The sequence below is a fragment of the Lynx rufus genome, unplaced genomic scaffold (genome assembly GCF_022079265.1).
Source record: "Lynx rufus isolate CCGP_SWC_20201006 ecotype Redwood Valley unplaced genomic scaffold, mLynRuf1.p SCAF_4, whole genome shotgun sequence".
Taxonomy (NCBI): Eukaryota; Metazoa; Chordata; class Mammalia; order Carnivora; family Felidae; genus Lynx; species Lynx rufus.
Genome location: NW_025814856.1, coordinates 7,639,885 through 7,653,598, shown reverse-complemented (window position 1 = coordinate 7,653,598; position 13,714 = coordinate 7,639,885). Strand labels below are relative to the sequence as shown.

Here is a 13,714-nt window from a genome sequence, read left to right as displayed (position 1 = left end):
AGAGAGAAGGAGTCCCAAGCAGGCTCCACATTGTCAGCGCAGAGCTTGATGTGGAGCTTGAACCTATGAACTGTGAGATCATGACCCGAACGGAAATCAACAATTGGACCCTTCACCCACCGAGCCACCCAGGCGCCCGCCCCTATTTCCATTTAAACATAAATGTGTCTGCATGTGTCTATTTCCATTGAAATATAAATGAGTTATAGTAAATTTGTGCCCAATAGCCACAAGCACCTGGCGGCCGTTGTATTGAGCTGCAGAAATCCAATGCATTGCCACTGTTACAAGAAGTTTTAATGGACACCCACCGTGAAGACTTCAGAAAAAAATCTTTACTCATTGTTTTCCTTGTGACAAAACAATTCATAGTAATTGTAAAAGGCAAAATTCTAAAACTACAGAAATGTTTAGCACGGTGGAAGGTGCAACAAAATCCCCCTTGAAAAGAAATTGGGGTGCCTGAGTGGCTCGGTCGGTGGAGCGTCTGACTCTTGGTTTCAGCTCAGGTCATGATCTCAGTTTTGTGAGTTCGAGCACCGCGTCTGCTTGGGATTCTCCCTCTCTCCCTCTCTCTCTGCCCCTCCCCTGCTGGCGCTGTCTCTGTCTCTCTCAAAACAAATAAATAAATTAAAAAAAAAAAAAAAAGCATATGGCTTTATGGCTTTTGGCAAACAATATCCCTGTGTCACCAGCAACGAAACGAGGTGGGGCACCCTCCCTGCCCATCCCTGGGTCCCTCCCCTCACTCCCCCCAAGTGCTCTCCTTACGTGTCTTCCTCTGTTTTTCCTCTAGACTGTTCCACCAGGAGATCATGGGTGGCTTTCAGAAGGTTTTGCAAGTCCCAGAAATATACACGACGTTGTATGTTTCTGAGCTAAAGGTCTCTTACTCCTCAGTTCTCCAGAGGGGTCTGTGAGCCAAGAGGCAAATAAGTGGAACCGTGCAGCGGATGTCTTTGTGACTGGCTCAGGTCGCTTAGCATAACGTCCTCAAGGTTCATCCCGGTACCAGGTGACAGAATTTCCTTTTTTTTTTTTTTAATTTTTTTTTTCAACGTTTTTTATTTATTTTTGGGACAGAGAGAGACAGAGCATGAACGGGGGAGGGGCAGAGAGAAAGGGAGACACAGAGTCGGAAACAGGCTCCAGGCTCCGAGCCATCAGCCCAGAGCCTGACGCGGGGCTCGAACTCACGGACCGCGAGATCGTGACCTGGCTGAAGTCGGACGCTTAACCGACTGCGCCACCCAGGCGCCCCAGAATTTCCTTTTTAAGACTAAATAATCCCCCATCGGTGGACACTTGCTTCCACCTTTTTGGCTCTTGTAAATAAGGTGGGGTGTAGAAATACCTCCAAGGCCTTGCTTTCAATTGGGGGGGGGGCCGGTATTTACCCAGAAGTGAAATGGGTGGGGTATTCTATTTTTAATTTTGTGAGGAAACTGCCACGTTTTCCATAGCGGCTGCACCATTTTACATTCCTACCCACGGTGCACCAGAGTTCCAACTTCTCCGCATCCTGGCCAATACTTTTTTTCTTTTTTAATAGTGCCCATCCTCGTGTCTGGGAGGTGTGGTTCTTGCTTCGGAAGGGCTTTGCTTTTTGGAAAGGAGATGAGTCACCTTTTTTTTTGACAGGAGCACTTATATCTGTCAGGCTTTGGTTGTGCAATCCCGTGAATGGCTCACCTCGTGAACATCCCACCCCAGCTGATAAGAGAGAGCTATCCTTAGCCCGGGGTTTAGAAAAGGGTAAGAGCTTGCCAAGGTCACGGGTAATCTACGGAAGCCCTGACGTCTTCTCTTTATTTCACTCTGCGTTGTTAAGTAATCCACCACCTGTAGGCTCAGAGCACCCGAGCCCCTGTCCCCAATCTTAGCACGAATGCTCAGCCAAGGGAAGAGTGAGCATCGCTGGCCACCATTGCTGTCTCTGGGGACCCAGGGGACCCAGCTTCATGCCCACACGCACTGATAGTTCTGCAAGAGTGTCCTCATTTCTACATCTGTTTAGCGACTCCACAAGACAGGCTGGGCAGTTAGATTCCTCACCTAAAAACCTGGGGCTGGCCTTCTGGGGTCCCAAACCCAAAATATGCACAAAATCCAAAAAATGCATGGATGTGCGGTGTGTTTCTCGAGGAAGAGCCTGTCTCCTTGCTTTTGCCTGATTTCAAAGGGATCTGTGACCTGGGCGAGACTACATAAATATATTCGTCCGAAGGGTGCCCCAGCCGGACCACTGTAAAAATATAAAAACAGCCCTTTGCAAAAACCATTTCATGAAAGTAAGCTCTGAGGAGGAAGGTGGCCCCAGGCCTGTGGTTGGGGACCTGACTGCTCTGTGGTAGCTTCTCTCCGAACTCCCTGGCTGTGCCTACTCTGTTTTCCTGGGTTCCCCCTCTTTTCTGTAATTTCTACAGTTGGAGCGTCTCCGAGCTTGGTCCTTGGACCCTCCTCCTCATTATTCTGTTCCAGGGTGGTATCATTTAGTCTCAGCTGCATACCGGCAACTGGCTTTTATTCCCAGCCCAAACATCTCTACAGACTCACAGCCAAGCGCCCATCTTTTCGATAGTTCCACGGGGCCTTTCCCCAGCTGCTGAGAACTCCCCTAAACCTTTTGCTTCATGGAGCCCCTCGCTTCCGTGCCTGTCCCTTCCCTTCTTGGCCACTAGCACTGATGTGGGAAACAAAGGCAGAAGGAAATGGCAGATAGAAATAAATTTCCTTATAACCTGCAGCCCGTTGGCAAATCCTACTTAATGCCTTAAGTGCTTCCTGTTACACCTGAATAGTTTCAGGGCCCCCCGAAACCCTCTTCCTACTCTTCTCCAGCCACTTGGACCTCCTCACTATTCCTTAAACAAATTAAAAACTTCCCCACTACCCTGCCCTTTGCATGGTCTTTCTTCTGCCTGACGCTGGTTTCCCAACAGCTTTTCATCACTCAGATCCTGGTTCATGGTTCATATGGCCCCTGCCCAGGGAGTCCGTCCCTGACCACCTGACCTGAAGCCACTTCCTTCCCCGCCTCAAACCCTAGTGACGCCATCCCGGACCCTGTTTGAGTGCCTTCAAAGACCTGTTCGTATCTAAAGTGACCCTGTTCATTCATTTCCTTGCTTACGGTGCGGTCTTGCTATTAGATCAGTGGCCTCTGACGTCTTTTGTGTGACCTACATAAAGACAGAAATTTCACACGTGACCCCGTGATCCAGGTGTTATGGCTGTGTAACATATAATTCTCAAATTTACTGCCTTTAAATAATGGCATTGATCTTTTTTTTTTTTTTCAAGTTTATTCACTCTGAGAGAGAGCACACAAGTGGGGGAGAGGCAGAGAGAGAGAGAGGGAGAGAGAATCCTAAGCAGGCTCTGCACTGTCAGCGCAAAGCCTGATGTGGGGTTTGAACTCACGAACCTTGAGATCATGACCTGGGGCAAAGCGGGACGCTTTACAGACGAAGCCACCCAGGTGCCCCAACAATGGCGTTGATCTTGCTCACAGATCTTTGGTTTCAGCAGGACCCTGCCCCTCTCGGTGTCAGCTGGGATGGCTGGGAGGCTGCGGACTGGAATGATTTCAATGTTCCCTCACTCACCTGTCTGATGGTTGGATTCTGTCTTCTGCTGTGACCTTATCTGTGAGACTCACCTCGGCTTCCTCACAACACAGCAGCTGGGCTCTGAGAAAGTATCCCAAAATTAAGAGAGAGCAAAAGAGAGTACAAGCTAGCCCCAGGCAGAAGCCGTATCCTAGTTTCTGATCAAGGCTTGTAGTAATTCACACAGTGTCCTTTCTGCCACATTTTATTTGTTGCACAAAGTCCTGCTGAGGTTCAAAAGGAGGAGGATGGGAGTCTGCCTCTTGACGGGGAGTGGCAAGGTTGGAACTATTTCTGTAGCCATTTTTTGCAAATATAATCTGCCACACCCAGTACACAAATGCGAATTTTGGAGTTTCCCAAAACAATAGTTAACTTTCGGTACACAGTGCACAGATTTTTTCCCCCATTGTATTTTGTAGAAAATGCTGGTCCTGACCTGTTGAATTGATTTCTTTACCTCAGTTTGAGAAACTTGCCACATAAACGTGCAGCTTGTCTCTTCTCTACCCTAACCCTTCACACAGTATGGTGTTTGGTCCCAGTTAGGCTAAGTGCCTTACCTGCTAGTGTTCTACGCATGTTTTATTTAACGCCTTAATATAGTGCTTACTGAATACCAGGCACCGTCCTCACTTATTCCTCGCGCCAACTCTTAAGTGGGCACTATCGTGACCCTCATCTTCCTGAGAAGGAAACTGAGGCACAAAGAGATGAAGTCATTTGCCCAAGGTAACAAAGCTAGTAAGTGGGATTCGAATCCGATAAATCTAGTTGCAGGCTCCACTTTGCTATGGAGCCTCTCAGGGAATTTACTTATTTATTATGTTTATTGTGAGTATCCCACGCACGCACTATAGAACGAAATGCAGTCCAACGCTTCGCCCCTAGAACCCCGCCCTGGCTGCAATACGGTCTCTGCAGCTAAGGACTCATAAACAGCTTCATTATCAGCCAGGCGCTTTCCGACCTGCGCAGGCGCAACACGCAGAACTCTCGCAGGCACACCCCCCCGCTCCCAGCGGCCGATTGGCCATTGTCTGAGACGGACGGAGGAGCTGGCGCAGGCGCACTGGACCAGACCTGAAGCTAAGTCCCACCCATTCCCTGATGACTGACGTAAGATCAAGCTAATGGGAACAGGGCTCTCCGGGGAAGGGGCGGGCAATGAGGGCAGTTAAATTTGCGCGGGCTTGGTCCTGGCGTAGTCATGGCTGCCTTCCGCGACATGGAAGAGGTGAGCCAGGGGCTGCTGAGCCTGTTGGGCGCCAACCGCGCGGAGGCGCAGCAACGGCGGCTGCTGGGGCGCCACGAGCAGGTGGTGGAACGGCTGCTGGAGACGCAAGACAGCGCCGAACAACGGCTGCGAGGTCAGGGCTGGGGCCGGGGGCGGCCGGGACCCGGGCCCGTGTGATGGGAGGGGGCGGGAGGTCCGCCTTGACGAAACCCTCCCTCCTGGGCGCCCCCATCCCTCCCCTGTTCTCCCTTGGGCGCTGCCCCCTCTGGGCCTCAGTTTCCCCACCCGTGAAATGGACTTCAGGATGGCAGCCACCTCCCAGAGAGTTAGTGGTGAATATAGGAGCTGGCAGGAACTGGCAAATTCCGAGCGGTCCACGAGCAGGAGCTGGGGGGCTCAAGGTTCGAACTGGGGCTCCGGAGTCAAAGCGCTGGGCTTTAATCCCAGCATCCCCACTTACTGAGGTTCAGCTGTTTTACTGAGCACCTGCTGTGTGCCAGGCATAGTGCCAGCCCCGGGTTGGAAGCAGAGAACAGAACAGACAGTCCCTTAAAGGGTTGGTATGCTAGTGGTGGGGTGGTCAGGCGACGAACAAGAAAAATGGAGGGGCACCTGGGTGGCTCAGTTGGTTTGGCATCTGACTTCGGCTCAGTTCGCCCTGGTCGTGAGTTCGAGCCCCCCATCGGGCTCTCCGCTGTCAGTGCAGAACCCCTTTGGATCCTCTGGCCCCCTGTCTCTGCCCCACCTCTCCCACTCAAAAATAAACAAACATTTTTTAAAAAGAAAGAAAGAAAAATACTTATGTCAGGAGATGGTGGGCTAGGAAACTAGGTTGTATAGGAGGGAGTGGTGATGCTTTGGGATGAGTCAGCGAAAACTTTCTGAAAAGATGATATTTTAGCGGAAACCCAAGGAGGTTTGGGAGGGATCCAGGGCTATGGTGAGGATTAAATAAATTGGAGGGAGTGCAAGTTGGGGAGGGGCAGAGAGGGGGCGACAGAGGATCCAAAGCTCGCTCTGCTCTGCACGGACAGCAGCCAGCCCGGACAGCAGCCAGCCCGATGCAGGGCTCAAACTCACGGACATTGAGATCGTGACCTGAGCCAAAGTCGGACGCTCAACCAATTGAGCCACCCAGGTGCCCCAAATTTCCTTCCTTTTGAGGAATGAATAATTCCATAGTCCGGACATACCTCATTTTGTTTGTCCATTCCTCCACTGATGGGCACTTGGGTTGCTTCCAGACCCTGGCCGTTGTAAATAATGCCACCATGAACACATGAACGTGGGTGTACAAATACCTCTTTGGGTCCCTGCTCCCAGTTCTTTTTGTATTTTCCCAGAAAATTTGTATTTTCTTTGTGTATTTTTCTATTTTGTATTTCCCATGCTAGATCACATGGCAGTTTGATATTTCGTTTTTTGAGAGACTCATCCAGTTTTCCATAGTGGTTTCGGTGCCAGGTTTTTGTTTTTCTTTTTTCTTTTTTTTTTTTTTAAGTCTTTTTACAGTTATGTTTTATGTGGCCGTGCTGTCTGGCTTGGGACTGAAATGATCTAGGAGCTAGGCAGGGGATGGCTTGGGGGTGGGGGTAGGGGAGAGTGTTCCTGGCAGAGGTAACTGCAAAGGCAAAGGTCGCCAGGTAGGAGTGAACTTGGACACCCAGGAGAAAGTGGAAGATGAGCTGTAGCCAGACCCTGTAGGCAGTGAACCCCCCCGCCCAACCCCAGGAGTTTGGAGGTTGTTCTAAGTGTGATGGATGCCCCAGCCAGAGTCTTCTCCTTCTCTCCTCCTCCTCTCTCTCCTCCGCACTCCATTCACTCCTCCTCCATTGATGGTTTGGGGAGAAGATCATTATTACCCAGCCTGCGTGGGCTTCAGCAGAATGAATGGATTTGGGGCCAGGGAGACAAGAGTCCGTGTTCCAGGGAGCCGGGACTTTGAGTTAAAGGGCTCCAGTTCAGATCTGTGTGCCTGTGGACAGGTCACTTTAATATCTTCAGGCTTCTGTCCTTCATCTCTCCTTGGGGGCAGGGGTTAAGCCACCTCCCTCAGAGGGTTTTGAGAACATACTTAACAGGGGCTCTGGGGCTATCCTGCAGCACTCAGCACACGCTCAGGTAATGGTACTTTGTGACAGTGCCCCCGGGGAAGAGGGCACTCCCAGGGAAGAATCCGAGGAAACAAGGTTGTCTGTGGGGAGGGTGAGGGGAGAAGGGGCAGGAAGGCTGCAGAAGAAAGCCAGACCCTCGGCTATCCTAACAGGAAATCAGCAGGCACTGTTTAAAACAGACAAATCAAGAAATAGCAGCCTAAGCAAATTATTTAGAAACACGAACGTCAATGCCAGAGAAAACAGTGATGATTTGGAAGTGGCTGCTTCAGAGGCGTGGGGAGGCTTGCGGGGGGGGGGGGGGGGGGGGGCTGTGTGTGTTTAAATTTTCACAGCCATATACATGTAATACCTTGATTAAAAATTAACTCAATGTAAGTTTGTAAACACTTAAACGCCTGCCCTTTGGGAAGTGTTTCCATCTGTGCCTTCCCTGAGTCGGCAGGTTCCTCCAGCTCTATGGGAAGGAACATGGTAACCTTGCTAGGGTGTTTTTGATCTTTCTGGATGTTTTGGTCAAAGCATGTTTATTCTGATTAGGCGCTGGCGATATATGGGGAGTGTAAGACGCAGTCCCCAATTCAAGCGAGGAGGAGGAATGAACAATTCAGTGCCGCTGGGCTGTGGTGGAGGCGTGGCCGTGCCCTGGGAGGGAGAGCAGAGTGTCCAGCTGCCCCGGTTGTGTATTACCCAGCAGGTCTCGAAGGCTGGGTCTCCGAGCACCCGAAGGGTGGGAGCGTAAGGGCATCTCAGAGAGGACAGGCAGGTGGAGGCCGGGCCTGTGAAAAATGGGCGTGTTTGCCGAATGGTGAGGTGTCTTTGTGGCCAGAGCAGAGAGAAAAGTACAAGGTGGGTTGAAAAGCAGGAAGAAAGGAGACTGTCAAGGAAGAAGATGCTTTCACTCATTCGTTCCTTTGTGGGGTTTTGTGGAGGCTCCACATGTGTTTTGGTGAAATGGAAGCACTTTTGCAAGGTCTCGGTGGACCACCAAAACGTGGGCTTTTGGAAATAGGACCAATGGGTTGGGGAGCTGTAGACGGGGAAGTGAGGACGATCGTGGTTGAGGCCTCGGGCTCTTCTGGGGCAAGGCCAGACCCTGGAGAGACCTCCTCGAAGGGTCTCAGCCTTCTCTCTCCCGCCCCGCCCCACCCTGCCCCGTAGAGATCCTGGCTGCAGAAGAAGAAGTGGCCCAGAGCCTTCTGGATGCGAAGGAGCGGGCGCACCAGGGGGGCGCCGAGTTGCAGCAGCTCGAAGCTGAGCTCCGGAAGGCCGGCGAGGAGGACACCTGTCTGAAGGCCAGCCTCCTATATCCTTCCTTGCGTGCGCGGACGGCCGGGCCTCGGGCTCACCGCCGGGGTGCCGGTTTGGTCGTTCTGGGAACCCAGCTCGGAGCCCTGGGCCCACGGCGGCCCCCCTTCCAGAGCGAGGTGACCTTAACTGCCTGCTTTACTCAGCTCACCAGAGAGCTGGAGGAGCTCAAGGAGACCGAGGCCAGTCTCGAGAGGCAGGAGAGGGAAGTTGACGAAGACACGACTGTCACCATCCCTTCGGCCGTGTAGGTCCCGCCAGTGCGTGTGGTGGTGCCTGCCCTGTGTGCACGTGGGTCGTCCCGCGGCCCTGAGTTGGAGTCTACGCTGGGGTAACTTAATCTCTCTCTCTCTCTCTCTCTCTCTCTCTCTCTCTCGTGTTCTCATACAGGTATGTGGCTCAGCTTTATCGCCAGATTAGCAAAATTGAGTGGGACTATGAGTGTGAGCCAGGGATGGTCAAAGGCAGTATCCTTTTGCAGAGAACGCGGAGCCCGGTGTGCTGCCGGCGGCCTTGTAAAGGGCTGGGCCGCCGTGGAAAAGTCTGGCAGGTCCTCAGAAATGAAGCGTAGGATCACCATATGACCCGGCAGTCCCCCTTCTGGGTTGCACCCTTATGTTCGTGACTGGGGTGGTCACAGTGGCCGAAAGGTGGAAGCAGACCAATTATCAGCAAAGCGCTAGATGAGCAAAATGTGGTATATCCGTGCAATAAAATAGTATTCGGCCTTAAAAAGGAAGGAGGGGCGCCTGGGTGGCTCAGTCTGTTGAGCAACCGACTCTTGATTTCAACCCAGGTCACGATCCCAGGGTCGTGGGATCGAGCCCCGTGTTGGACTCTGTGCTGAGCCTGGAGCCTGCTTAGGATTCTCTCTCCCTCTGCCCCTCTCCCTGCTTGTGCTCTCTCTCTATCGCTGTCTCTAAAATTAAAAAAAAAAAATGGGGGCGCCCGGGTGGCTCAGTCAGTTAAGTGTCCAACTTCAGCTTGGGTCACGATCTCAGGTTCGTGGGCTCGAGCCCCACATCAGGCTCTGTGCTGACAGCTCAGAGCCTGGCCCCTGCTTCGGATCCTGTCTCCTTCTTTCTCTGCCCCTCCCCTGCTTATGCTCTGTCTCTCTCTCTCTCAAAAATAAATAAGTATTAGAATTTTCCAATAAAATAAATTTAAATAAATTAGTTAAATTGAAATGAATTAATTAAATTTAAATGAAAAGATGAAATAATAAAGTAAACAATAATAAGTAATATTAATAAATTAGTTACATTTAAATTTCCTTCCTTTTTTTAAAAAAGGAAGGAAATTCTGGCCCATGCTGTAACATACATGTATCTAGAAGACATGATGTTAAGTGAAATAAGCCAGACACAAAAAGCGAACTACTGTCTGATCCCACTTACAAGAGGTCTCTAGAGGAGTCAAATCCGTAGAGACAGGAAGTAGATGGCAGGTGCCAGGGGCTGGGGGAGGGGAGGGGAGGAGAGTCAGTGTTTAACGAGGACACAGTTTCGGGCTCTGGAAATGTTCTGGAGACGGACGGTGGGGCGGGCTGCACAACAACGTGTGTGCACCGAATGCCACTGAGCTGCACACTTCAAAACTGGCCAATGAGGTGCTTCGGATTCTGTGTCTGCCTCGCTCTCTGCCCCTCCCCCGCCTGTGCTCCGTCTCTGTCCGTCTCAAAAATAAACAAACATTAAAGAAAATAAAAAGGGGCGCCTGGGTGGCTCAGTCGGTTAACTGTCCGACTTCGGCTCAGGTCATGATCTCATGGTTTGTGAGTTCGAGCCCTGTGTCGGGCTCTGTGCTGACAGCTCAGAGCCTGGAGCCTGCCTTGGATTCTGTGTCTCCCTCTCTCTCTTCCCCTCCCCTGTTCACACTCTGTCTCTCAATTTAAGTTTATTTTTGAGAGAGAGCGAGCATGAGAGCGAGTCAGGGAGAGGCCGTGAGAGAGAAAATCCCAAGCAGGCTCTGCACTTTCAGAGCCTGACATGGGGCTCGAACCCACAAACCGCAAGGTCATGACCTGAGCCGAAACCAAGAGCAGGATGCTTAACCCACTGAGCCACAGGCGCCCCTCAGTCTCTAAATATCTTTTTTTTCTTTTTAATTTTTTTTTTTTAATGTTTATTCTTGAGAGAGAAAGAGCGTGAGCAGGGGAGGGGCAGGGAGGGAGGGAGAGAGAGAGAGAGAGAGAGACACAGAATCGGAATCAGGCTCCAGGCCCTGAGCTGTCAGCACAGAGTCCGACGCGGGGCTCGAACTCATGAGCCATGAGATCATGACCTGAGCCGAAGCTGGGCACTGAACCGACTGAGATGCAGGCGCCCCTCAGTCTCTAAATACCTTACAACTTTTCCACGGGGTCCCGGGGAGGGCTGTGTATGTCAGGTTTCCTTACATCTCCCCCAGTTCATCACGGCCCCAGCGTCGCCCAGCCTGTCCAGCTGGACAGCACCCAGCTCTCCAAGAAGTTCATCAGCGACTATCTCTGGAACTTGGTAGACACGGACTGGTAGCCCGGAGCCTCAAGGACGCGTCTGCACACGGCACGAGTCAGTGTGGCGGGTGGTCGGTGCCTCAGCGGTGAGAGGAGCTGAAAATTAAATGTTTCTCCAGAGACGGGTTTTGGACCAGATTTCTTTTGGCCCCTGACCGCGGCCTCAGTGGCTGGACTGGCCCTGGCCGGGTAACCCTAGAGAACTAACTGGACTTCAGGCTGCTGCTTCACGTCTGAGACGACACTGTGCGAATGGCGCTGCGGTATACGAGGATAGGTCCCAGGGCTCTGTCGTCTGGGATTCGCTCAGGGCCCATCCTCGAGTGCCACCGTGCGCCCGGAACTGTGCCGGGTGCCCAAGACACAGACAAAGGGGACGAGGATCCCTTCGGCCGAGGAAGGAGTCAAGTCGGAGTGGATGCCACCCTTGAGCTAGAGAGGGTCAGGAGTGCTACGGGACCCTGGCCGGGGAGGGCACAGAGACAGGGGCGACTTTTGTGCCAGGACCAGAAAGGACAAGGAGTCGATGAGGAAGAGATTCGGGGAGGGGGGTGGGTTGTGTATCGGAGCCCGCGGGCCGCCTCCCTGACCCTGGGCCCCCCTCCCCCCTAAGTAAGGGAGCCCTTGTAGCTTCCTGAGCAAAGCATTTCTCAGCCTCCCTTGCAGCTAAGTGCCAGCCAATGAAATATAAGTGATGTGTGAGACTTCTAGAAGGATCCCTAAAAGGCAAGGGAATATACCCTTTCTTTCCCCTCCCCTCTCTTTTCTGGAATTGGAAGTGCTGACTGGAGCCCTGGCAGTCCCGTTGACACATGTGAGGAGGGATACAGTCCTCTAGGGGTGATGGGAGCCTGGTCCCCTGACAACAGTGGAACTGGGTATCAGCACCGGACTCTACGTGGGGGTGGGGGGGGGGACTAAATTATCTCCTGTGTGCCATTGTTACTTTTTTTATCACAGACAGCTAAAGGAAATCCTAACTGATGCAGCGCACGACCCAGGCCAGTCTGTGTTCACCTAGGCCCCATCCTCTGATTTGGGGTACCGCTAAGAATGGGAAGCTCGTGGGGGCTCCTGGGTGGCTCAGTCGGTTGAGCATCCAGCTCTTCGTTTCGGCTCAAGTCGTGCTCCCAGGGTCGCAGGATTGAGCCCTGCATCGGATTCTGCACTGAGCACGGAGCCTACTTGATTCTCTCCCTCTGCCCCTCTCCCCTGCGCGCGCTCTCTCTCTCTCTCTCTCTCTCTCTCTCTCTCTCTCTCTCTCAAAACAAAATGTGAGGCCCCTGGGTGGCTCAGTTGGTTTAGCATCCGACTTCTGCTTGGGTCATGATCTCCAAGTTCATGCGTTCAAGCCCCCCATTGGGCTCTGTGCTGACAGCTCAGAGCCTGGACCCTGCTTGGGATTCTGCATCTCTCTCTCTGCCCCTCCTCTGCTCACACGTGCATGCACACTCTCTCTCTCTCAAAAATAAACGTTAAAAACAAGCATTTACCAAAATTTATATATATATGTATATATATATATATATGTATATGTATACATATATATAATTTATTATATAATATATATAAAGAAAATGGGAAGCTGAGGGCCAGCCTGGCTGCCTGGTAGACAAGGGGAAGTAGATTTTCCTTGAACCTCGCAGGCTGCCTTCTGGGTACAGCCTTGTCAGTAGGTTTCCTGCAACTCCGTATCACTGAATTGTTTCTAGGAAGTGCGATGGTACAGTAAGTGGTGTTTTCATCAGGGAGGATGCGTTCTAGGCAGAGGGAACAGTAAGCAGTAAGTTCTAGCAGCGTCTGAGCCCATCATGGGCCCTAGAAAGAGTCCATTCAGGTCACCCTTGGAGGTTCTCGGGCAAGGATGCCTGCCTATTGGGCTGTAGGGAGAGGGACCAGTTCATTCGGTTCACAGAGATTCCCAGAACCTCAGAGGCCCTGCTTTCCTGCCAAGGGCTCGGCTTTACATGTTCAAGTAAACGTTCCTGTAAGTCTTCCTGAGCGGTCTTCGTTTGCAAGATCGGTAGGGTCTTTTACGGTATGAAATGGGCACAGAGCCTCCTGTTGGTACCATCGGCCCCCAAAGGGCAGAAGACTTGAACTCAACCGGGGTTTTCCCACTCGGCCCTAGCGACCTCAGGGCTAGTCATTCTGTGTGGTGCCGGCCGCCCTGGATATTGCGGGACATCCAGCATCTTTCCGGTCCCCACCCCCTGATTGCCAGGAGGACTCCCCCCTCCCCCCCGCCCCGCCCCCTCCATCACAACAAACGTGGAGCACACACCAGGCAGCCCCCCAGCCCTGCGGCTTCAGCCAAGAACCGGCCAGGCGTCCACACTTGGTCGGCCGAGTAGCTGTTGTCACCTTGGTGGCCTTTGCTGCTGACGCAGCTGGCCTCGGCCTGCTCACCTGCGCCCGGGCGGGGTGGGAGGGTGGGGGGAGGTGTTGCCAGGAGCACTGTCTGCCCGGGTGGGCCCCCGAGAGCATGCTAGAACAGACCCAGCCCAGCCGAGAGCCGGGGGGCAGGCAATGAGGCTTGCAGCCTCGCAGTTAAACAAACCTGCAGACCATCAAACCTTGGCCTGCCTGGGAGAGAAAGCAGGTGCAGCGGGGCGGGATGCTGTTACCGACCAGCCTATCGGTGCCCCTGGCCCAGGCCCTAAAGCCCTCCGTGGGCCTCCTCTCCCTCTCTGAGCAATCGCTCTTTGTTCTGGGAGGGGGCCAAGGAGGTGTTGGCCTGCTTGGAGCTCAGTTTCTCCAAGAGGAAGAAGGTCCCTTCGGGGAGGCCGCACGAACCCAGACTCGGAGCGGCTGTGTACGTCTGTCTCCCCAGGCAGCCCCAGGGACTGGCCGAAGGAGTGAGCAAGTGGGTAAGGAACGTGGCCTGGCGGGCGGGTTCAGGGAGGTGCCTGAGCTCACAGGGGCCTGGAGAGGCCCGGGCCCTCCG

At 52.7% G+C, this 13,714-nt stretch overlaps 1 protein-coding gene across 1 annotated transcript; it reads left to right on the top strand.

The window, feature by feature from the left end:
• The first annotated feature begins 4,821 nt into the window (after window positions 1-4,821).
• SPC24 (SPC24 component of NDC80 kinetochore complex) lies at window positions 4,822-11,294 on the top strand. The gene is made up of 5 exons (XM_047096162.1): window positions 4,822-4,981; window positions 8,124-8,268; window positions 8,413-8,517; window positions 8,661-8,737; window positions 10,680-11,294. Exons 1-5 carry the CDS (start codon window positions 4,822-4,824, stop codon window positions 10,784-10,786), a joined length of 594 nt encoding a protein of 197 aa, XP_046952118.1. The 3' UTR covers window positions 10,787-11,294.
• The last annotated feature ends 2,420 nt before the right edge of the window (window positions 11,295-13,714 follow it).

Excerpts from the sequence above, each read along its gene's own strand:
- SPC24 (XM_047096162.1), top strand. The coding sequence starts at position 4,822 with ATGGCTGCCTTCCGCGACATGGAAGAGGTGAGCCAGGGGCTGCTGAGC. Across the intron at positions 8,269-8,412 it reads TGTCTGAAGGCCAGCCTCCT|TCAGCTCACCAGAGAGCTGG; the intron begins ATATCCTTCCTT and ends TGCCTGCTTTAC. Across the intron at positions 8,738-10,679 it reads GCCAGGGATGGTCAAAGGCA|TTCATCACGGCCCCAGCGTC; the intron begins GTATCCTTTTGC and ends CATCTCCCCCAG.